The sequence below is a fragment of the Candida albicans genome, chromosome 3 (assembly GCF_000182965.3).
Source record: "Candida albicans SC5314 chromosome 3, complete sequence".
Lineage (NCBI taxonomy): Eukaryota > Fungi > Ascomycota > Pichiomycetes > Serinales > Debaryomycetaceae > Candida > Candida albicans.
Genome location: NC_032091.1, coordinates 948,734 through 970,676, shown reverse-complemented (window position 1 = coordinate 970,676; position 21,943 = coordinate 948,734). Strand labels below are relative to the sequence as shown.

General features: G+C 34.5%; 6 protein-coding genes across 6 annotated transcripts; 5 read left to right on the top strand and 1 right to left on the bottom strand. All coding sequences in view use genetic code 12, as the record gives it.

The window, feature by feature from the left end:
• Positions 1 to 420: 420 nt before the first annotated feature.
• STP1 (Stp1p) lies at positions 421 to 1,731 on the top strand (the record flags this gene model as incomplete). The annotated part of the gene is made up of 1 exon (XM_718037.1): positions 421 to 1,731. One exon carries the CDS (start codon positions 421 to 423, stop codon positions 1,729 to 1,731), a length of 1,311 nt encoding a protein of 436 aa, XP_723130.1.
• Positions 1,732 to 2,869: 1,138 nt separating this feature from the next.
• DUR35 (Dur35p) lies at positions 2,870 to 4,876 on the top strand (the record flags this gene model as incomplete). The annotated part of the gene is made up of 1 exon (XM_718035.2): positions 2,870 to 4,876. One exon carries the CDS (start codon positions 2,870 to 2,872, stop codon positions 4,874 to 4,876), a length of 2,007 nt encoding a protein of 668 aa, XP_723128.2.
• A 136-nt stretch (positions 4,877 to 5,012) lies between these two features.
• MAK21 (RNA-binding ribosome biosynthesis protein) lies at positions 5,013 to 8,213 on the bottom strand (the record flags this gene model as incomplete). The annotated part of the gene is made up of 1 exon (XM_718032.1): positions 5,013 to 8,213. The coding sequence occupies one exon, from the start codon at positions 8,211 to 8,213 to the stop codon at positions 5,013 to 5,015; it is 3,201 nt and encodes a 1,066-aa protein (XP_723125.1).
• Positions 8,214 to 8,859: 646 nt separating this feature from the next.
• On the top strand, positions 8,860 to 10,107 carry CMK1 (protein kinase; the record flags this gene model as incomplete). The annotated part of the gene is made up of 1 exon (XM_718031.1): positions 8,860 to 10,107. The coding sequence occupies one exon, from the start codon at positions 8,860 to 8,862 to the stop codon at positions 10,105 to 10,107; it is 1,248 nt and encodes a 415-aa protein (XP_723124.1).
• Positions 10,108 to 10,335: 228 nt separating this feature from the next.
• On the top strand, positions 10,336 to 12,615 carry CAALFM_C304540CA (uncharacterized protein; the record flags this gene model as incomplete). The annotated part of the gene is made up of 1 exon (XM_718030.1): positions 10,336 to 12,615. The coding sequence occupies one exon, from the start codon at positions 10,336 to 10,338 to the stop codon at positions 12,613 to 12,615; it is 2,280 nt and encodes a 759-aa protein (XP_723123.1).
• Positions 12,616 to 18,683: 6,068 nt separating this feature from the next.
• TEC1 (transcription factor TEC1) lies at positions 18,684 to 20,915 on the top strand (the record flags this gene model as incomplete). Its single annotated transcript, XM_718029.1, has 1 exon — positions 18,684 to 20,915. One exon carries the CDS (start codon positions 18,684 to 18,686, stop codon positions 20,913 to 20,915), a length of 2,232 nt encoding a protein of 743 aa, XP_723122.1.
• Positions 20,916 to 21,943: the final 1,028 nt, after the last annotated feature.

Here is a 21,943-nt window from a genome sequence, read left to right as displayed (position 1 = left end):
GGTTTTAGTTCCTCATTACTTGTATCCCCTCTCAAGAGAGATAAAATCCAATAATTTTTTTTTAGTATTTACTTAGTTGTATTTTCCCTTCAAATTTTTTTTTTTTAGGATTTCAGTTTTATTTACAAAAGATTTGTTACTGTTCTTTTGTTTTACTTTATATTTATCAAAAAGAAAACTCATTCAATATTCAGTTTTGGTGTGACTTGAAGTTGTTTAATCGTTATTATATATCAAATACAGGGACAGGTTCTTAGTATTATCGATTCAAAACAGATTTTTGTTTCCCTTTATTTTTTTTGTTCATTTGCATCAGTCATAAGCTTTCAACGCAAAATTTTCGGTGCTTTTTTTTCTTCTTGAGATCCCCCACTTTATAATATTTAGTGGTATTCATATTAAAGAACCAATTCTATAACTATGTTGATACTTTCCATAGGTTTAATCCACCACACATCAAACAAAAGTTTATACACCATATCACCAAATAAAGGAAAAAGATATGAACCTTTTACCACGACGAGTCTTGGCAACTTCCAGTTCCATGTAGTCAGGTTTTTACACAGATTGATTTATGGGACACAAAGATATCAAGAATTATTCCCACCAATACAAAAGATTAAGAATATCAACAATGTGAAACAGCAAAGGATTTTCCCTGTGAATTGTGCAGCAGATGATTTGGATTTAGGCTTTGGTGAATCAGATCAAATTGAGCTTTTTAACCATCCTTCCAAAGACACTTATGGCCAATTTAACTTGATTCAGTTAATTGACATTTTCGACCCACCACAGGTGCATGCGCCATCTTCAGCAGATGAGTTTTTCAAGAGCAACAAGGGCTCTGAACACATTGATATATTTGATATGATCACCAGACAACCACCGCCATTCCACCAACACCAATTAAATATCGAAACGCCATATTTTGAAGACTTTGCTACACCACTTGTTTTACCCCCACATGAGGTCTCCTCAGATGATGTCGAGTCTTATTTCTCTGGCTCTGTTTCAACAGTTTCTTCTATTGAACCATTAGATGACGAGTTTGTACCACCACCGCAACCACCAAGAACTCACACATCAAGAAAAAGAAAACACGATTCAATTTCACCACCAGCATCATCAGATTCTTCTTCTTCTTCTTCTTACGTACCACAACTTATACCATCAAGCAGTTCTTCAGTTACATCAAACGGCGATTCACCTGTATCTCCTACCACCAAGAGAAAATACACCAAGAAAAAGCAACCAGTATTTTCAAATGTTGACGAACCTATAGTCATTACCACTACTACTAAAACAAACAATATTGATGTTAAAAAAATCACCACAACTAAAAATGGGACAGTTGAGAATAGATTTGATTGTCCATCTTGTGATGCTTCTTTCAAAGTTAAAGGATACCTCACGAGACATTTGAAAAAGCATTCTACGAGTAAGGCATTTGAATGTCCATTTTTCGATAACCATGGTGTTCATGGAAGTAAATGTCATCCAACAGGTGGATTCAGTCGGAGGGACACTTTCAAAGTTCATTTAAGAGCCCTTCATTTTATATATCCTGCTGGTGTAAAGGCAAGTCAGAGAAATAGTTTTAATGGAAGATGTGCTGGCTGTTTCCAATATTTTGACAACAACTCTGAATGGTTAGAAAACCATATTGAAGCTGGCAAGTGTACGGGAACTGTGCAATATAAACAGAATGTAAGCAATCTATTACTAGATTAAGTCTTAGTTTGTGTGATATTAGTTTTACTTCTTTATGGTATAGGGTTTTCGGTTATTATTTCTCTTCTTTTCTTTTCTTATATTCTTTTAGTTTTAATAATTTATCTTTATCAACATAATACATGATTTATTTGTATATGATGATAGTCGGTGTTTGTAAATTGATGTAGTATAATGGGTTTATCGAAGAAAAGAACTGATTAATTTCATGCATTATAAATTTATCGTATCTAGTGTCGAAAGATAAAATTGATGTTACGTTCAGGTTCAGTTTTCATTAAATCTTTGGAAGAGATGTTCACTAATCTTATTGCGTGTGCGAATAGTATCTATGCTATAGTGAATTGTTGTGACACTTCATACCAACCCTGAAAACTTCTTTATCACAGTGCAAAAGTTTTTCAGTATACGAGAGAAAAGGGTCTTTTCTTCCTGCAAGACCATGTGGTCTGGTGTATTCACCAATAATATAGTTGTTAAAAATAATCATTGTACAACGTCTAGCAAGTATTATGCATTACTAAATTACTTCGAGAAATCTACAACTGAATTGTTTTTTTATGCTGAACCAATGCTAACAGTCTCAAGATGTCACCTTGCATATACGGTAATTGACTAAATGATAGTTTAAAAATTGTTCAATTAGTTGCTTTAAAAAGAAAATGCCACACTAGATATGACGAAAATAATGGAAACAGGACAATTATTATTAATTTGCACATTAGCGTAGGAGATATTGCGATTGGATGCACAAGAATTTTAGTACTAACAAGCCACACAAAGCTCACTGAGGGAAGTTGAAAAAAAAAAGCAGGAATCTACGCAATCTTTTCACAGTGCCACAGTTTGAAGAAACTAGATTTTTATTGTTTGCATCTTTATCTACAACACTTTGTTGTGACACTGGTTTCGGGTGGTACTCCTGTGAGCCGAGAAGGTAAAATGTGAATTAATAAGTTTGTTGTAAAGGAATGACAATTACCTAGATTCAAGATAGCTTTTAAAAGTTCTATAAATACCCCAACTATGATCTCTCTACAAATAAATCGAGCAGTTATTTTAACTCAAATTGTATCTTTTTGCAACTGACAGCGTTTATACATAAGGACCTTAACTAGGAGTATAAGAGAGATTTCAAATGTCAGAGAGTGCAGTACATTTATTAGACCAAGCAGCAGGCTATGGGGTTTTAGTGGGTGTTGGTGCCTTATTCGCAGGTGGTATGATTTTGACCACCTTTTTGTTGCAAAGATATCTTCATGAAAACGCAAACAGTACAGAAACCTTTGCAGTTGCAAATAGATCAGTGGGTACTTTCCTTTCTGCCTCTGCTGTTTATTCAAGTTGGAGTTGGAGTACTGAATTCTTGCTTGTTTCGCTGATGACCTACAATTATGGTATACAGGCTGGGTATTACTACGGTGCTGGCCTCGCAATTCAAATTGCGGTTATGAGTGTTATCGGGATTCACGCCAAAAAGAAAATCCCAACAGCACATACATCGTTAGAGGCAATCGAATTGAGATACGGCAAGTCAGCACACTTGCTTTACTTGACATTATCATTGATTTGTAACATTTGTTCTTGCCTGGCAATGATTTTGGCATGTGCATCAGGTATTTCAATTATTGCAGGTAATCTTCATATTGTTGCTTCTACCTTGTTGATTCCCTTTGGTGTCTTGTTGTATACTGTGGTAGGTGGATTGAAGGCAACATTTCTTACCGATTTCGTGCACAGTTCCATTTTGCTAATTATCTTGTGCTATTTGAACACTTCAGTTTTGACGTCTGAACAAGTTGGTGGGCTAAATGGTTTGTATGACAAATTGCTTAAAGTAAGTGCAACCAAACATATCGAAGGTAACTACGATGGTTCAATTCTCACTGGTAAATCCCAAGGTGCAGCAATTTTTGGTTTAATTTTAACTGCAGGTAACTTTGGGTTATCCATTATGGACTCATCCTTTTGGCAAAAGACATTTTCTGCACGTCCACGAAGCACAGTTCCATCGTATCTTATCACCGCCTTCCTTATATGTTCGAATGTTTGGCCATTAAGTGCAATCATTGGTGGGTCACTGCACTTCTTGGAAACTGATCCTTCGTTCCCCACCTATCCTCGTAAAATGAATCAATACGAAGTGGATTCTGGATTTGTGTTGCCCTATGTGTTGAAAGCAACAATAGGAAACGGAGGTGTTGGTGCCTTGCTTTTGATTTTTTATTTAGCTGTTACATCGACGGTTTCTGCTCAAATGGTTTCTGTGTCTTCAATTGTTACATTTGACATCTACAAAAGATACTTTAAACCGGATGCTCAAAATAAATCTATGATCAGAGTGTCTCATATTACTTGTATTGTCTTTGGGTTTGGTATTGCTGGATTCAGTATTATGTTACATTATGTTGGAATCAATATGACCTGGTATACTTACTTTTATCCTATTCTTATTTGCCCTGGTGTGATCCCTATTATATTGACAGTGACTTGGGATAGACAAACTTTTTGGGCTGCTTTTATTTCCCCACTAGCAGGTTTTGCTGCTGGGTTAGCAGTATGGTTGTCAACTGCTTACCATTTCTATGGAGAGGTCACTATTGCATCAACTGGTGGTCAGTTACCTGCTTTGTACAGTTCTTTAACTGCATTGTTGTTGCCAGGTGTGTTGAGTATTATCATTTCACTTATCAAACCAAAAAAATTTGACTGGAATCAATTGAAAAAAGCCGATTTGTTAGTCAAAAGTGACGACTCATCTCAAGATGAACAAGTATCGGAAACTGATAGAGAAAAGGTTGAAAAAAATGATCAGGTTGAAGTCAACGTTGACTCCGATCGAAACTCGTCCTTGGAGCAACAAGAGCATCCTACTAAGTTGACAGAAAAAGAATTAGATTTTTGGATTAAAATTGCTACTGGTGCTGCAATCTTTATTTTATTGATAACTTGGCTTATATGGCCAATGTCTGTTTACAGAGACTGGATCTTTACCCCTACCTACTTTAAAGGCTATGTCACTGTCGGATTAATCTGGTTGTACGTGACATTGATTGTAATCGGTGTGATTCCATTTTATACCGGAAGGCATTCTATGGCCAAGGTGTTCAAGGGGGTTTATAACGATTACATTAAGAAGAAATGAACGTTATAGTCTAATTTAGTTGTGTATATGTGTTATTTATTTATTTATTTATTTATTAGATTAGTTGACTTTTGTCATGCATACTCTCCAGTAGCGATAGTCTCAAAACTTAGATCTTATATTATACAATATCTATTTATTCATTGTCAGAGTCCAAATATTCTGCATAATCTTCAGCAGAAGCAAATATTGGTAAATCTTTCACTCTCTGTTTCTTTGACTTTTTCTTTGAATGTGAATCATTTTCTCTTGCACGTTTTTTCGTTTCCTCTTCTTCTTCTTCAGATTCTTCTTCTTCATCATCGTCGTCATCTCCCAACATCTTCAACTCTATTTCGTCATCTTCAAACTCATCTTCATCGTTAATTGCAAACATGGCCTTTTCATCATCATCAAAATCATCTTGATCTAATTCTTCATCATCGTCACCATCAAGTTCTGCTTCAAGTTTAGCATCACTAAATTCACCTTCCACATCCTCTTTTTCTTCGTTCGCATCTTCTTCATTCTCTTCTTCACTATCCATGTCAGCAAAATCTTCTTCATCAAAATCTGAAAAGTCATCTTCGGAAGCATCCTCTACCTCTGGACGCGATTTAACCAAAGCTTTCCAGACTTCGTCGTCATCCATTTCATTATCGTCTTCCTCGTCATCATCATTATCACCTTCTTCCTTTGATTTCTTATCATCTTTCTTGGTCTTTAATTTGTTAACTTTAGTACTGAAGTATTGATGGAAAAATTTTTCATCTGGTTTGATATCTTCAATCTTCTTACCAAGCCAGTTTTCAGTATTCACGGGAACTGTGGTATCGACAAGATTAGTAGATCGGACCAACAAAGATCCTGTATGAGCACCACCCAAAGGCTGCATAATAGATGAACCTTTTGTTTGTGGTTTTTGTTTAGCATTTTTATAAACAAAACGATCCAAGAAATGGGATAAGGTGTATAAACCCAAATCTGGTTTAACTTGTTCTGTTCCATCCAAGAACGAAGATGCATAAATAGCGATTGTTGGGTGATAATGATTTAAGAATTGGTGTATTTCCCATAAAGAAGATCTATTGGCATTAGCAAATTTAGGATTACGTTTTCTTGGGTCATACTCTATGTCTTTGTTTTCATCCTTGGTTTTATCAACTTCTTCGGTATCCTTCTCTGATGATTCTTCTGTATCGTCTGGTCTGGAAGCAAATTCTACTAATAAATCAGAAATTTCAGGGATTGTTTTCGATAACTCCATCATTAAGTATAACATACCTGCAACAGCACCAACATTCAACCAATGTGAACATATTTGCAACATTCTTTTCACAAATGCCAATACTCTTGGTATATTAGCAATGTCGTTTTTCAATGATTTAAATAGTAAATTCAAGTAAATTCCTTGTTTCGACGAATTAGCCAATCTAGGATCCAATAATGATTCATACAATGTTCTGTAGTATCTATCAGAATTTAAACCTTGTTCAGACACTATATGATTAATCAAAACCAATGCTTGAATCGAAGTGTTAAAATTACTACTGTGTGTGATTTTAAACAAAGTGTCCAAATGGCTTTGGAAGATTTCGTTGGGCAATTTTGAAAATGGGAATGCACGGTTCAACCCGGTAAGTAAGGCTGAGAAAAATTTAGCATTCTTTTCTTCAACGAGTTCTTGTTCAGTCTTCTCTTCAATTTTAACGGACTTACCTCCTTTCTTACCTTTCTTGAAGTTCTTACGATTATTCTTTCTACCCTTTTTGGAGTCACCAATAGATTTATCGTCTTTAGTGTCTTTATTGTATCCATCACTTTCCACCAAAATTTTTTCAAATAAGGCAAAGTAGGTCTTCACCAAAGAATTGGCTAACTCATGTTCCTTTCGGGTTAAAATGGTTTGATTTAAGGTTGTGACACCATAGTATTTGGCGTGGTCGTCATTATTGCTTTGGAAAATAACATCAATAACAGCATCGGTGATAATTTGTTTCATAGCTGGATGGGCTTGCTCCAACTGTAAAATCAAATAGGAAGCCTTGGCAGACACTTTATTATCAATATCACCTAATTTGTTCACACCCAACTTTAACAAATTAACTTCTTGTTCCGGCTTAGCACCTAACAAGTCAAAAATATGATTCACAACTGTCATTCTCACATGTACTATAGGGTCGTGAGATAACTTTTCCAATATCTGGATTAATTTGAAGTACACTTTTTTCAAGTGATCTTCAAAATAATATATGGCCAACTGAATATCGCTATCATCTTTTCTTAATGGTTGTTTGTCAAACGCAAATAGCTTACGATCGGGTAACAAACTATTAACAAACAAATCCTTTAATGCAACAATAGATTGCAAAGCAGCTGTTCTTGATTTTTTGTCACAATATGCCAATAAGGTATCCAAAGCTTTCAAGTTATGTAAAGGTGCTTCCTGAATCAATAATGTCAATGCTGAAATTTTATCATTCAAAGTACCATCAGACAAGATTTGAGACAAGAACTTCTTTTGTGAAGTGTTTGAGGCAAATTCTTCCAAGTAAGTTTTATTATCCTTTTCGATGGTTTTTTGTGCCCTTTCCAATAATCTTTCTCTGGCAAATCTGTCCAATTTTTCTGGTGTTTCTGCTGGGACTTCGACAATATTAAACCAATCTGTTCTATTAGGAACAATCAACTTGGAACTTGACACTGATGAAAGATCTGTCACCTTATCAGGGTCCTGGTTGGACTTTTTGTTATCAATTTTTGCCTCTTTAACAACAACCTCTTTTTCAGACTCAGAATCTGAAGTGTCTTCTGATTCACTCTCTTTCTCGCTGATGCTCTCCTCCTCCTCCTCAACAACATCATCTTCTGACACTTTTTCTTCTTCCTCCTCTTCTCCTTCGACTAGCTCGGGAACTTCCTCTTCTTCTTCTTCACTCACTACCATAGCTTCTTCTTCTTCTTCTTCACTCACTACCATAGCTTCTTCTTCTCCCAAACCTATCCCTTTCATGAACTTACTCAAATCAGCACTAAAATTCTTGTCCAATTTCGAGTCGTCGTCAAATTCCTGTTCACTTTTGTCATCGTCACTTTCGATACCTTCTACTAGCTTCAAATCTTCGTCAGTAGCACCCAATGCTAATGCCTCACGACGCAATATTTCATCAACTCCTTTAGTTTTTTTGGCGTTTGCTTTTGCTGGTGTTGCTGGTTTCTTTTTATCTTTTTGTATCTCTTTGTCATTTGAACTTGCTTTCTTTGATTTTTGTTGTGATTTGGTTTGGTTGTCTTTCTGTAAATTTAATTTACTGAATATTTTATCCTTCAATGAGGACAAATTTAAACCAGAACTCATGACTGACACAGTAAAAACAGAGTAATGATTGTTAAAGAGTATTCTTTAAACTAGTACTTTATTTATTTAATTAATTTTTTTTCTCTTCCCTGATTTTGCAATGTGATGAGCTCTCACCAAAAAAAAAAAATTTACATAGATTTAACTAATGTCGTTACAGTGTTCGCTTTCTTCCTAATTCAGAAGTCTAAAAAATTATAAGGTTTCGGAAAAAATTTCCTTTGTTATAGTTCTCCGCGCAGTTGTGGTGGTGGTGTGTTCTTCCCCCAAAGCACGTTACAATAATCGGATGATATGGAGATTTGAGCATTGTGTTTTTGTTTTTCCAGTTGAAACCAACAGCCTCCTATAAATGCCTATCATAAAACATATTTGTCATTATGGTACTCTCAGGATTGTTTGTTAAAGACTCTGTGAATCTTAATAGATTTATGGTCGTCATGAAAAGTTAAATAGAACGCCGTAGCAACCCCCCAATAAATATTATGTGCCCCGACATGACCAGATAAGTTTCTCGGAAAAACTTGTTTTTTTTTTTCGTTTATTGTATAGTAAAAAGCAACCAAAGAAGAAAAAAAAATACATATATAAATGTAGATTTTCCCCTAATTTTGGGTTTTCGCTTGTTCTCATCAACAAGCACACGATGACCAAGACAGGCAAGTTTACACCTTGGGATGAAACCACTGGAAACAAGACAACGACTGCCAACAACACTTCCTATATCTTATCCAAAAAGCCTTTGGGAGATGGATCATATTCTGTTGTATTTGAGTGCAAAAACACATCTACTGGAAGACACTATGCCGCAAAGAAATACACCAAGAGGTTGATGTATGGGTTTGAGAATATGCTTAAAAACGAATTTAAAGTTTTAAATCGAATTTCTTTATCTCATAGTCATCTTTTGTCACTCATAGATTTTTTTGAAACTGAGGAGAGCTTCTATTTAGTGACAGATCTAGCTCGCGGCGGAGATTTATGGAACAAGATAGCTGAAGAAGAAAAATTAAATGAGCAAACCACTCGCACGATAACAAGACAATTGGTGGAATCTGTCGAGTTTCTTCACAAGCACCAAATACTTCATCATGACATCAAAGCAGAAAACGTATTTTTCCAAAGTAAACACCAAGATACTATCTTATTAGGTGATTTTGGTCTCGCTAAAATTTTACAGCCGCAGGAAAAATTGCATGAAGTTGCAGGGACTTTAAGTTATATGGCACCAGAAATGTTGGACTACAAAATTGGGTACGATTTCCCCATCGATGTTTGGGCACTAGGTGTGTGTGTTTATTTCATGCTATGTGGATATATGCCTTTTGACTGTGACGATGACGAAGAAACAAAAGATGCTATTCGTAGCCGCAAATACCTATTCGAGCCTAGTGAGTATTGGGTCGATGTTTCTTCAGAAGCCAAAGATTTTATATTAGCATGCTTACAGGTTGACCCACAAAAGAGACTTACTGCAAGTCAGCTACTCCAACATTCATTTTTGAAAATAAATCTGACCAAACCAGCCATCACAATACTGCTGCCTCTTAAGAGATCGTTTTCAAATTTGTCAGCGTTGCAAAGAGATCAAATCAAAAATATTCTTCAAAAGGTAGGAGGGGTGTCAGCACCAGCTTTATCACATTCGAGTTCCATAAATGAGAAACTAGAACGCGGGCGTTTTGACTCTTTGAACAAAGATGCTACATTAAATGGAGCAATATGCCCATCACCCGAATGTGTATCAATTTTTTCATCACCTGCAAACTCTACTTCAGTTTCAAGAGATGGATCTGGTCTCAACATTTTTGAAGAGCTGTTAAAGTGGGATAGTAGCCAAAAGAAAGCATTACCGTTGAATACCTTGAGGCAAGGAGCAAGCTTTGCATTATGAGACAATGAACCAACCACGAAAAAATTATAAAGACTATGTAGTACTTTTGTAACGCGCGACGACTGAAAAACAATTTTATGTAAAACCAAAAAAAAAAAAAAGACAAAAAAAAAAATCACAATAAACAAGTTTGACTGATTTGTTTGTTTCAATTCTAACTACTCTTTGTTGATATCGAGTTTGATCAATATATGAAAAACTACTAAACCATATTATTCCTGTACAAAAATGAATCTGGTACTGGCAAACCTGTATGATTTTTCATTAAAACCAAGGGAGGAGACAGATTTCAAGGAAATATACCCTGATCTTGATGAAACTTGCCAACTTCCTGTATTTGTCATCGATAGGAATACTAATTCAGAGGAATCCTCCAACTTACGTCATGCAGTGAACTTATCTGAACTCAAAGCGCCTACGTATAGACGAGTCCCACAGTTGAGCTTAACACCCACAAACCTACGATTCAGCAAGCAATTATCGGAGTATGGATTTCAAAACCCATCCAAGTTAACAAACAAACCAAATCCAGATACATACATTAGACCATTCCAGCTCAATGCATCACTTAGGGAAACGACGGCATCAATTGAAAAGTTCATTGAGAAAAAGAAAAATCTAGTGGAATATGATATGGATGAACAGGACTATTTGTTTTTGCAAGATCGAAACAACCAGCCCGAAAATGTTATTAAAATTACACCAGAAGTTTTCGAAATCATGATGACGTCTTTGGAGAATCAATGGTGTGCATTAGAATTGAAAATGAACTCCATTACGACGAATGTGGGGAGCAGTACTAGTGATCCTGGATCGAACCACAAATTGCTCACTATAGGTCACAATAATGCCAAATACGGAAATGATGATGGGATTGTTCCTGGGTCCATTTATGATCAAAAATGTGCTATTTGTAATGATAGTGATTGTGATAATGCCAATGCCATTGTTTTTTGTGATGGGTGTGACATTGCAGTGCACCAGGAATGTTATGGGGTTGCATTTATTCCTGAAGGTCAGTGGTTATGTCGGAAATGTATGATTAATAAAAACCGAACAACAGAATGTGTATTTTGTCCAAGTACGACTGGTGCGTTCAAACAATTGGATAACAGCTTATGGAGTCATGTAATTTGTGGATTGTGGATTAATGAATTATATTTTGCCAATCCGATTTATATGGAACCCATTGAAGGGATGGAAGGAATACCAAAAAGCCGATGGAAATTGACTTGCTATATATGCAAGCAGAGAGTGGGTGCTTGTATTCAGTGTTGTAACCGAAGTTGTTTCCAAGCATACCATGTAACTTGTGCCAAACGTGCTGGGTTGTATATGAGTATGACGCAGGGTATCAAAGGCGCAATAAGCAATAAATTGACATTAAAGTCGTACTGTGAGAGACACAGTCCCGCTGAGTTTGATGAAACCAAAGTGCTAGATGGTATAAGAAGAACTAGGTTGTATTATCGCGATACAAAGTTATTGAATGAGGAGAATGCACGATTGAGCAAAGATAGAGAAACTGCAAATAAATTGAATATCTTCAAATGGAACACGGAAGCTAACACACCAATTGCCCCTAAATTATTTAGCGACGTTCTAGTCCAGATACTATATCAGTTGAAAGTGGAAAATCAAATAAGTTTACCTGAGGAATCGACGAACGAGGTATTGCATTTGAAGGTTTTGCCCAATCGAACCAAGATGGAGATTTTGCAAGATTTAAGGTCAATTGCCGATGAAGTGTGTCGATATTGGTGTTTGAAGAGGAAACTGAAACGAGGGGCATCTTTGATTCGCAAAAACAATAATTTGATAGCAACAAGCTCAATATTATATGATTCTAACTCTCTTGAAAATAACAATGCTTGTGAACTGACAAAGAAAATAGAATTTGCTGAATCGTTGGTAAGTGATATTGATAGACTAATTTCTATGGGTGAAATGTTAACAGACGAACAAGAAGCAAATCATGAAATAAATCTGGTGAGTTTTGATGTTGTTGATCTGGTATACTTTCCTTTGAAACAACTTATTGAGTTGACAATAATGCGTCTAAATAATAAATTTGATTTCAATGAAACTTTACGAACTTACAAACCCAAATCAGATGCTGTTATTTCTTTAAATTCTATTTCGGGAAAGAATTCACAATATGGGTACCAATCGATAGATCAGCTCGAGCAGGATGTCGAAAATTTGCGAGAATACATATTCCAAGAGAACAAGCCTAGCAGTGCTGTGTATAAAAAAATGAAAAACTGGATTGCAGGATTTCGTAAAGAATTACCGTCGTTACAAGTATTTGAAAAGGATGTTATAAACGATGGGAACCAAAAGAGCTCGCTTTCGTTTCCCAATGTTAGATCAGCTGGAACAAATACCGATTTGAAACTTGTTGATTATCGTACAATTTTGGAAGAGAACGATCTCAGTGAAATTGACGATGATGAGATTGAATCTGTTCAAAATCAAAAAGAGTTAGAGAAATTTTTGCAAGACTAGGAGAATTATATGCGTTCCAGTTTCCATTTTAGGAAAGTGAAATGGAAGAACTCATAATCATCATGCCATGAACAAACCATCAACATTGTCTGATGACAAAAGACCAAAGGAAATAAACTTTGCATTTTATTCTATTTTACTTTATTTTTTAAAAGGATGTAATGATATAAACGGGCTTTGATGGTTGAGTGACTTCGCCGAACCAAACTACTTTTCTTTTCTTCTCGTAAGTGTTGTTGTTTATTATTTCAGTATATACAGGATTTAAAAATATACCAGTGGTTACATTTTACAACGTGTTTATTTACCTCGGGTAGTACAAAATGTTTGATTGTAGGGCCACAGTGTTATCTTTGGGAACAACTAACAAGAAATTTTGTTCACTGTTATTTTTTATGGGGATGAATGAAAATAGAAGGTTTAAGGGCTTTATTGTTGGGCTGATCATGGAATTATCATTTTCAAAATTCTGGTATATTGCATGATTGGAAGGAGTGAGTTGAATTACTCTTAAAACCACAAAAAAGAAGGGAGGGTAGAGGCGGCTTTTTTGTTGGCATTTGAAATTGTGGAGGTATAGACTCATATAATTGTTAACAGTTATGGTTTAGACCTTTCATTGATGACCTGGATAGAGTGAGTTTTGTGAAATATCAGAAGAGGTAGTTGTAGTAGTACTTTCTATAAAAAAATGTAACAACAATGATAAGTAAGTTGGTAGCATAGTCTGTTTCACTTCGTAAAGAGTCTAAATTTGTTTTAGAATTGGCAGCAAAATTTACAAAAAAAAATAAAAAATTTTGCATCAATTTCAACATTTCAAGTTGCTTTCGTGTTGTTAATATTGGGAATTCTTGTTTTTGTTGCATCTTTTATTTTTCTTGGGTTGGTTAAGTACCAAGTGACCACGATAGATATTCTTCAAACATTTACAGTGGCTTTGGTGGTAGGCTTGAAGTTGATGATCGTATTTGAAATTGGCACAAAACTGATATTAGAAGAAAAAAAAGAAATGTGAAATCCACCAACAAACCAAATTGAGTAATATTGGCAAGTATAAGCTACCTTGATGATTGGTACCATTTACATCAGCATTATCACAACAATGGTAGCCAGAGGCTGAAAATTTCTTTGTATTTTTTTTTATTGATGACTTTAACGAAGGCGTTTCAATCTGAAGACGCTTTTTCTTGACATTGTACAAATTTTTCTTGGGTTTTCAGAAGTTCATAATTTCTTTTCAACATCACCAACGGTTGATTGTGCATTTGACTACAAACCATAAGCTTGTTTTGAACGTTGTAGCTCTACGAGGTGATTAGTTGCATCCGAATGCTTCGTTATTGTTCTTGATAAGCATTTGATATTCTTAAAACAACTAGGTGATCAATCTTTTTTTCGATTATGTTCTTGTTAGTTTCCTAATAAATATGTTGATTTCTTACTTCTTGGTTAATTTATAACATGCATATAAGGATCAAGTAACAGTTGAAGTGAGTTCAGAAATATTTTGGAGTAATTACATATACGTGTTTATAATTGTAAACGCCGTGCCCTTTCACGTATATAGCCGTGGAAAAGAAAAAGAAAGTGACCAACTGAACCCATTGATTAATGGTTTGGTTTTGTTGAACAGGTTAGGTATTTTTTCTTGTGTCTAAATCTAAAAAAGTTAATTCTTAGCGAGTACCTGTGAGTTCTTGTGTAAGATTTACTACCAATAGGAGAGTGACTCAAACAATGTTCTCATTACCAATAGTAGTAGTAGTAATGGTTTTGAAAACAACTAAAAGGTCACATTACGTCAGAGTTGAAAGAGAAAGTATACGTCTGCGTCCTCTACGTTAAGAACCAAGCAATAGATATAATTTTAGAGCTACGTCTTTTAGGACAGTCAAGGCTGCGAGAAAGAACCATTGATTCGGTGTAACACTAGAGCAAATTTAGTTTGACCAAACCACTAGTAACTACAGAGTCCAAACTTGGAGTTCTTCGGTTTTTGCATGACTACAATCATACTTAGTTATACATAAAAACGAGAATTGACTGTGAGTCATGCATTAAAAACAACAGAGCGCAAATAAAATAAAGTTGCTGTTCAAAATGTCTGAGACAAGATTACGCGCAAAATGTGTCTGCATGCCATTTTCTAGTGATGTACACAACCAACCAACCTAATGATTTACAATCAACAAGTTTTAAATTTGACTACTACCAATCCTACTTTCTCTACAACATTTACACTTAATTGTGACTAAATTTTAAAACCAAAAATATCTCAACCTTGAAAAGCAAGCACTGAAGGATGCCAATGTATGTATATGTATATGTATTCGTATTTGTTGCTTTTTTTTTCTGCATTTACCGTTCTCTTGATGAGCATTATGCATGTTCAGAACCGCCTCTTTCTGAATTGAATCCAGTATTGTATAATTACAAGAACCGTAACCATACTGGATGTAATGACAAAGAAGCAGAAGCCAAGAGACTCAATTTAGGAAAACCTATAACACAAAGTAGAAACTCAGTTTGAATTTTTGTTTTTAAAAGTATTACCTCATCATATGGTTTATTTTTTTGTACTACATTATGACCGTTAACAAATGACAGGTATCAACAACAATATCTATTGGGTCCCTAAATCTCACGGAACTCCGAAAACATCAAACTCTAGAAGTTACAAACATATTGTTTTTAACAAACAATGTAGACCAGCTAGCCAGGATAGGGAATGTTTAGAATATTTTTGTATTTCAGATAAAACTGAATTAGAACACGTTTTGACCAAATTGAATCAGAAGAACAATATGATATAATCCTTATCAAACTGGTCTGACGTTGTGCGGTATCTTGTGCAATTTTAAGTAGATTGATAGAAAAGTTAGAGTAAAGAATGTTGACCCCAAGGTGTGAACATCATCATCTTGACAACTAAGATCGAAGATAGCATTTGTTTTCGATCTGAATGTAGCCTGGCGATTGTAATTAAAAATTTTGCAACACTTTTGGTTGCTTTCAAATAGGAGTTAAATTTTTAAGATGAAATCAGATAATGCATTACATGTGATGACTTTATTTAATTTTCTCTTTCATTATATTTGAAAGGGAAACTCAATTCACCCCAGAATTAACGGTTAATTCAAAAAAAAAAGAAACTATTATCTTCAAGTTTATTTCTTGTTAAAGTACACAGAACCATCCCCGAGAAATAGCATTGTTATTTACCCGTATGCCCGCGAATTCATTACAATGCTAGGATTAAGCTGCATAATACTTTTTAAAAAAAACAGAAACAGTACAATTATATTCGTTGGGAAACAATGTAAACTGGCCAAGACCAAACTGCACGTAATTTCACTTGAAGTTCTGTTGTTGTAAGAATTTCATCTACGTTCAATCCATAGATAATAAAGCGCAAAATGACTGAGTTTGCTATTGGTTTATACAATGATGCGGCCTAGTTTGAACTAACACCAATCAGTATAGACTGGTATTGTTTATCTAGCTACAATAGAAAAACTAAATCCACTAAAGGCTGACTGAAGTTTAACTCTGTCAAAACAAGAGTCCGAGAAAAAAAAACATCACAAAAGCTCCTCCGTAAAATGGATGTCAAGATGACTATTTGATATCTAATTTCATTCATCAACTTCATTAATTGGAATTAATAAAACAATGTAGAATGTCACCATTAAAGTATTTTTCACACAAAAGAAGAAATACAGAAGGATGAATCACAACTGGAAGACAAAAGAACAAAACAAGAAACAATGGTCTCAACGTTGAGTCGTGTGCAGAAGTCAATTGTTCGTGATTCCTTTACGCCGAAAACTTGTGTTCCATTTCTTTACTCATGAATCATCCCCGGAAATTTGGTTAGCAATGAGTCACATATGTGTAGTTGAAAACATGCATGGTCAAAGCATAATTATCAGGAAATTTGTAAAATCCAGTAAAAAAAAGAAATTAGAAAATACAAAATTTGGTTCTGCAGATTTTAATGATAACCCAATATCCAGTTTCACCTAAAACCTTGTGTTTGCTCAATGATTGCTTATTTCGTTGATTACGGAATTGTGCTGATCAGAGTGACGCAATTTTGGACACAAAAGATTTCTTTTTTTTACCAAGAAATGACAGCACTTACATCAACAATTTCTTTCTTTTTTTTACCCTAGTAGTCAGAATACATATATTTGCCCAGCTAATCAAATATAGGGGTTTAATATTCACATGAGTATAACTATAGTTAATACATATATATACTGACAAAAGAACTTGATTAAAACTAATATTGAACTAATAAATGACTGAATTACCATATACAGGAATAAAAAGGACGAAAGTGGTAGTAGTAATACTACTACTACTACACACTTGACCTGTCATAAAAATAAATTGCTGATATTATTTGGGAAATGTGCATTTAGGTATTGCACATGAGCGCATGGAATACCTTAATTACACAAATAAAAAAATAATTAAAAAATAACAGTTTGCAGCCCGCGAATATGCAGCAATCTGCCCAGAAATTGCAAAACTCATTTTTGAGTTCTCCTAACTGGAACACGGTTATGGGTAGTTATTAGAGAGAACTTACACAACAAATGGTATCCAGTTCGTAAGTAATTTTTTTTTGGTAATCGCACGAAGTATTTCACTGGTTCTTCAAGACTCTTCTTCTTCTGTTGTTCCTTTAAGGTACAATAGGATGTTTTTATCTGTTTTACACTACCAAACAAATTTTAATAGCTTTAACAATCAGGCGATATACTTGGTCGTCTAAATAACTTTGTTAATTAATTGAAATTTCATTATATTTATTAGATTTGAACAAAACGTTTTTTTTTTTGATTTTCCTTATTGTGGGAACCATTTGTATACCTCAATGTGTTTTGTCTTTATTGGGTGAACGCATGGTTATAATGTATAAAAATGTAGATTGTCGGTATTAGTATACTAACAATACCTTTTTTTTTTTTCACCAGACGTATGATTTAATTGGCTCATTGATAAAAATAGAAAACCGACAATAATAGCAAGAGAAATGGAATGGACAAAAAGTCCAAGGATTTGCTGTCTAACTCTAGTGTTTATGGAATGAGGGAGGTTTTTTTTTTCTATTCTAACCACCCTCTGCAAATTTTGAATTCAAATTTTAAAGCTGTGCATATACTACAAACCACTTTTTAGACCTTTCACATTTAAAAACACTTTCGGGTAGGGTTTTTGTGTCTTGTGGTTAAGTTTTTAAACAGAAATAAAAAATATAACCAAATTCAACAATTATGCAGCCTAAGGATTTTATCACTTGGTTTTTTATTTTTAAACTGAAACTACTTTTTTTAGAAAATGGGAATTAATGGGCAATAGAAGTGATATGCATATGGCTAAAAGTGTTTTGTGACATGATTAGTATACTTGTGTTTTGTTTGTTTGGTTTTGTTCCCAATTTCTCATTGCCTTAGTCAGGTAGAAATTTACAAAGGCGACAAAAACCAAGAAGCAGAATAAGTTAAATGAAGTAAAGAAAAAAAAATAAAGAGAGAGTAAAAAAAAAAATGCACCTCAAATACAAACAACATCAAATACAAAATATGAATTAGACAGGGACCTTGACTTCCCTTAATTTTAATTCTTGAAAATAATATATAAGTACATGGATATATCCCCGTGATTTCTTCCAATTTGATTTTTATTTATTTTCAATTTAATCAATTCACATCAATTAGTTTATATTTACTATTAATACCTCACACCAACTCACACGATTCCCACTCCAATCTAGCTGCCGCTTGTTTTAATTTGTATCCGCTAGTTTTTTATTATTTTTGTTTTTTTCATTGATACTGTCAATACTATTATTTTGAATAGACTGTGGTATCAATTTCTATTTCTAACTAACTATCACTGTTAATTACACCCTTTATCGAACTTATCACGTGGTTGCTGTCAATTCCTATTTTTGTTTGCAATCTCACATTTGTTTGTTTGTTGTTGTTTTTTTTTTTTCCCTTTTATAAATTATCCGTTAAGTTTACCGCTTTTTTTTTTGACTATTTTAAATTATGATGTCGCAAGCTACTCCTAGTGCTACTCCCGTGAGAAATGCCGATGGACAAAAGAAAGGCAAGAAGCTTCCATTAATTGTTGATGTTGCAATTGGTAATAATGGTAAGCAACTTTACCAGGTACACGAATCTTCCAAGATGGTAAGAAAGGAAATGCCAAGATCTACCAATTTTGCTTTGAATGATGACATTTCTGATGAAGGGTTTTTTATAAGCCAAATAAATGAACAAAGAACTCCCATTAGAAAGACTTTGGGTACTTTGTCTCCATCTAGTCTCAACCAAAAGAGAATCCGCCATGATGTGTACGACCAAGGAGATGACAATAGCAATGACGATAATTGCCAAAATGATGTTTATGAGCAACAACAACAACAACCACAGCAACAACAACAACAACAACAACAACTTCATCAACCTAATATGTATGAGAACGGCAACGTTGGGGTTATTTCCAATGATCCAGTGTCTTCTGTTGGCCACTATGACAACAACCCAGTTTCACATGTACCTACTGGTGCTTATTCACGTGTCCAAGACACTGACATCTGGTCAGATGATGTTGAAGAAGCTTTTGAAGAAGTGTTGAGACTTATTCCAAAGAGTGGTTTGAACAAAATAAAGATTGCCGGTAGATCTTGTGGTAGAAATGAATTAATATCAGATTACATTTTTGCCAAAACCGGGAAATTCAGAACAAGAAAGCAAGTGTCCTCTCACATTCAAGTGATTAAGAATTTAGGACAAAAACTCGATATAATCCAATTGATCAACGATGGTCCTATTTTCAACAGTCACGAGGAACAATTGGAATCAACCAAGAAATTTGAAGATGTTTTTTCGAAAATTAATTTGAACAAGTCACTTGGGTTTAGTGACTCGATGAAAAGAAAAAGTGATTCAATGCCTATGCATCTCCCAGCCACAAAGAGAATAAGAAGAAAACACTCGGGCAATCCTTTGAATAAAATAAAATTTAGCAATTTCTTCATGTCTGTTAATGACCAATACGGTATGAATCCAATTGTTTTGACGATACAGCAAAATGGCAATGACGTTAAAAGTTTGAAATTGAAAGACAATGCTAATATTTCCAGTAGGTTCCCTGGTTTAAGTGATTTTAAATCGTGTCCTCATATTCCAATCATTCACAACATGGTGAAAATATTGCTCCCGCAGTTGCCAGAATCATATAGTATCGACGACGGGTTTAGTTCCAGTTATGCTTTGAAGTACGAAGAACCAGAAAACGCATCACCCACACATACCAGTATTATATCATCTTCTAGAACTTACAGCTTGTTCACTTGTGTATATTCCTATGGTAAAGAGATTGTGAAATTTGATGAAGACGGTATTCAGTTGAATCAAGACAGAGAATTTATACCGGGATTTTGGAAGTTCTTCTTCAGTACATTTGGGGATCAAAGTGAAGGTGGTCTTAGTGCTGCTTTCAAAGGTGTCACCATTAAACAAATACTTTACGAGTCAAGCCCCGATAGTGTTAAAAAGGAACAAGATGCTAGTAAAGTTAATAAACTGAAAGTCAAATTGGTTTTACTTTGGGAATTTGCTAAAGTGAGTGAATGCAAAGATGCTTTGACTACTACTACAAAGTTGGTGTTACCACCACGAGCACTGGCTTCAAGCTCAAAGACCACTGAAGAAGTGTTTGAATACTCAGAACCAGCATTAAACTCAATTGGTGGTACCCCAACGGACACTACTAGTCCTAATATGGATTTGAATAATCAGAACTTGAGTGCAGCAGCAACTTCAATTCCTGGTATACGAGACACCATTCATTCAGCATCAATGCCAGATATCAATGAATTGCCATCTTCAGCTAAACCACAAGTAAGGTTACAAAAGACTTTCCAATCGATGCAACACTTGCAACCACACCAAATGTGGCAACAACAACAACAACAACAGCCACTGCAAGGTGCATATACCAGCTCAGTAGCTTCACAACTGCTCAATACTTCATTATCATCACCTTATGCTCAATATGGCATGCCACTACCACAACAAACAATAGGCACTTTTGTTCCACCTACTTCACAAACATTTGGTGTTTCCTACACGCATAATAGCCAACACCCTTCAGCTAATATGGATCTTATGATGCTTTCTTCTATGAATACCGGATATGGAAATATCACGAATAATCAAGATTATCAATTTGGTAATATAGGATACACAGAAGGATTTACTAGTGAGTTTTAGTGAACAAAATGAGAAAAGAGAAGAAAATATTATCACTTACTCACTGTTGGATACATTAGTTTAGCGGCTATACAATCTTTAATTGCATATCTTTTTCTTTTTTTTGGTTGGAAAAATAAATATAGAACAGAAATAAAATTTTATTGGTTCGATTGTAAATGATGATGAAGCTTTGGTTCATCTTGTTCATAATTGATTTGGTGTTTTTTTATTATTATTATTGTATTTTCTTTTTTAGTTCTTCGTGATTTATATTTAATTGTGTATTTTGTTTTGTTTTGTTTTGTTTCTATATAATTTATTAAATGTTGTATGATATATTTCTTTTTTGTTGTATTGTTGTAATTGCTTGTTTCATAAACAAGAGATATTGTTTAATAGCTCAACAAATCTATATGTTTCAGATTATTATTTGTTATCATCGAAGTATAAAGAGGTATCTTCAATATTGAAGATGCTGGCGATGAATAAATAGGGGAAAGGGGGGAGGTGGGAGGTTATTGAGCATTTTGTAGTTGAAGATAACCCATAATGATGATCATTGTAAATCATCTATGATTTAATTATCTGAGTACAGAAAAGAGTGTAATCTTGCAAATCGTTTCTCATTATTTTTTTTTGGGTGATTTTTATTTTTGTGATTCTTTTTTTGTTTCGATTCCATTCGTTTCGATTATTATTGTTATCATCATAATGGATTACATAATTGTATGAGGCTTGTATTAGAGTTTCAACTTAGAATGTTTGAAGTTTTTTTGGGTTTCTTTTGTTTCCACTTCTTTGCATTACAGTTGTTTGTACTATGTCAAACAGGCAAGCTTGTTCAATGCATCAATGCCTATAAGGGTCCAATTTTAAAAAATGGCTATTGTAATTGTGTTTTAACAGTTGAATGTCTTTTTGAATCAGTAAACCCACACCATTGCTTGCTTGCAAAACAACTCCTCGGTTTTTACAAACTTAAAACTTAATGTACAGTAAATGAAGGGGAGGGTAAAGCTGAACAGCAAAGGGGAAGAGGGGCAAGG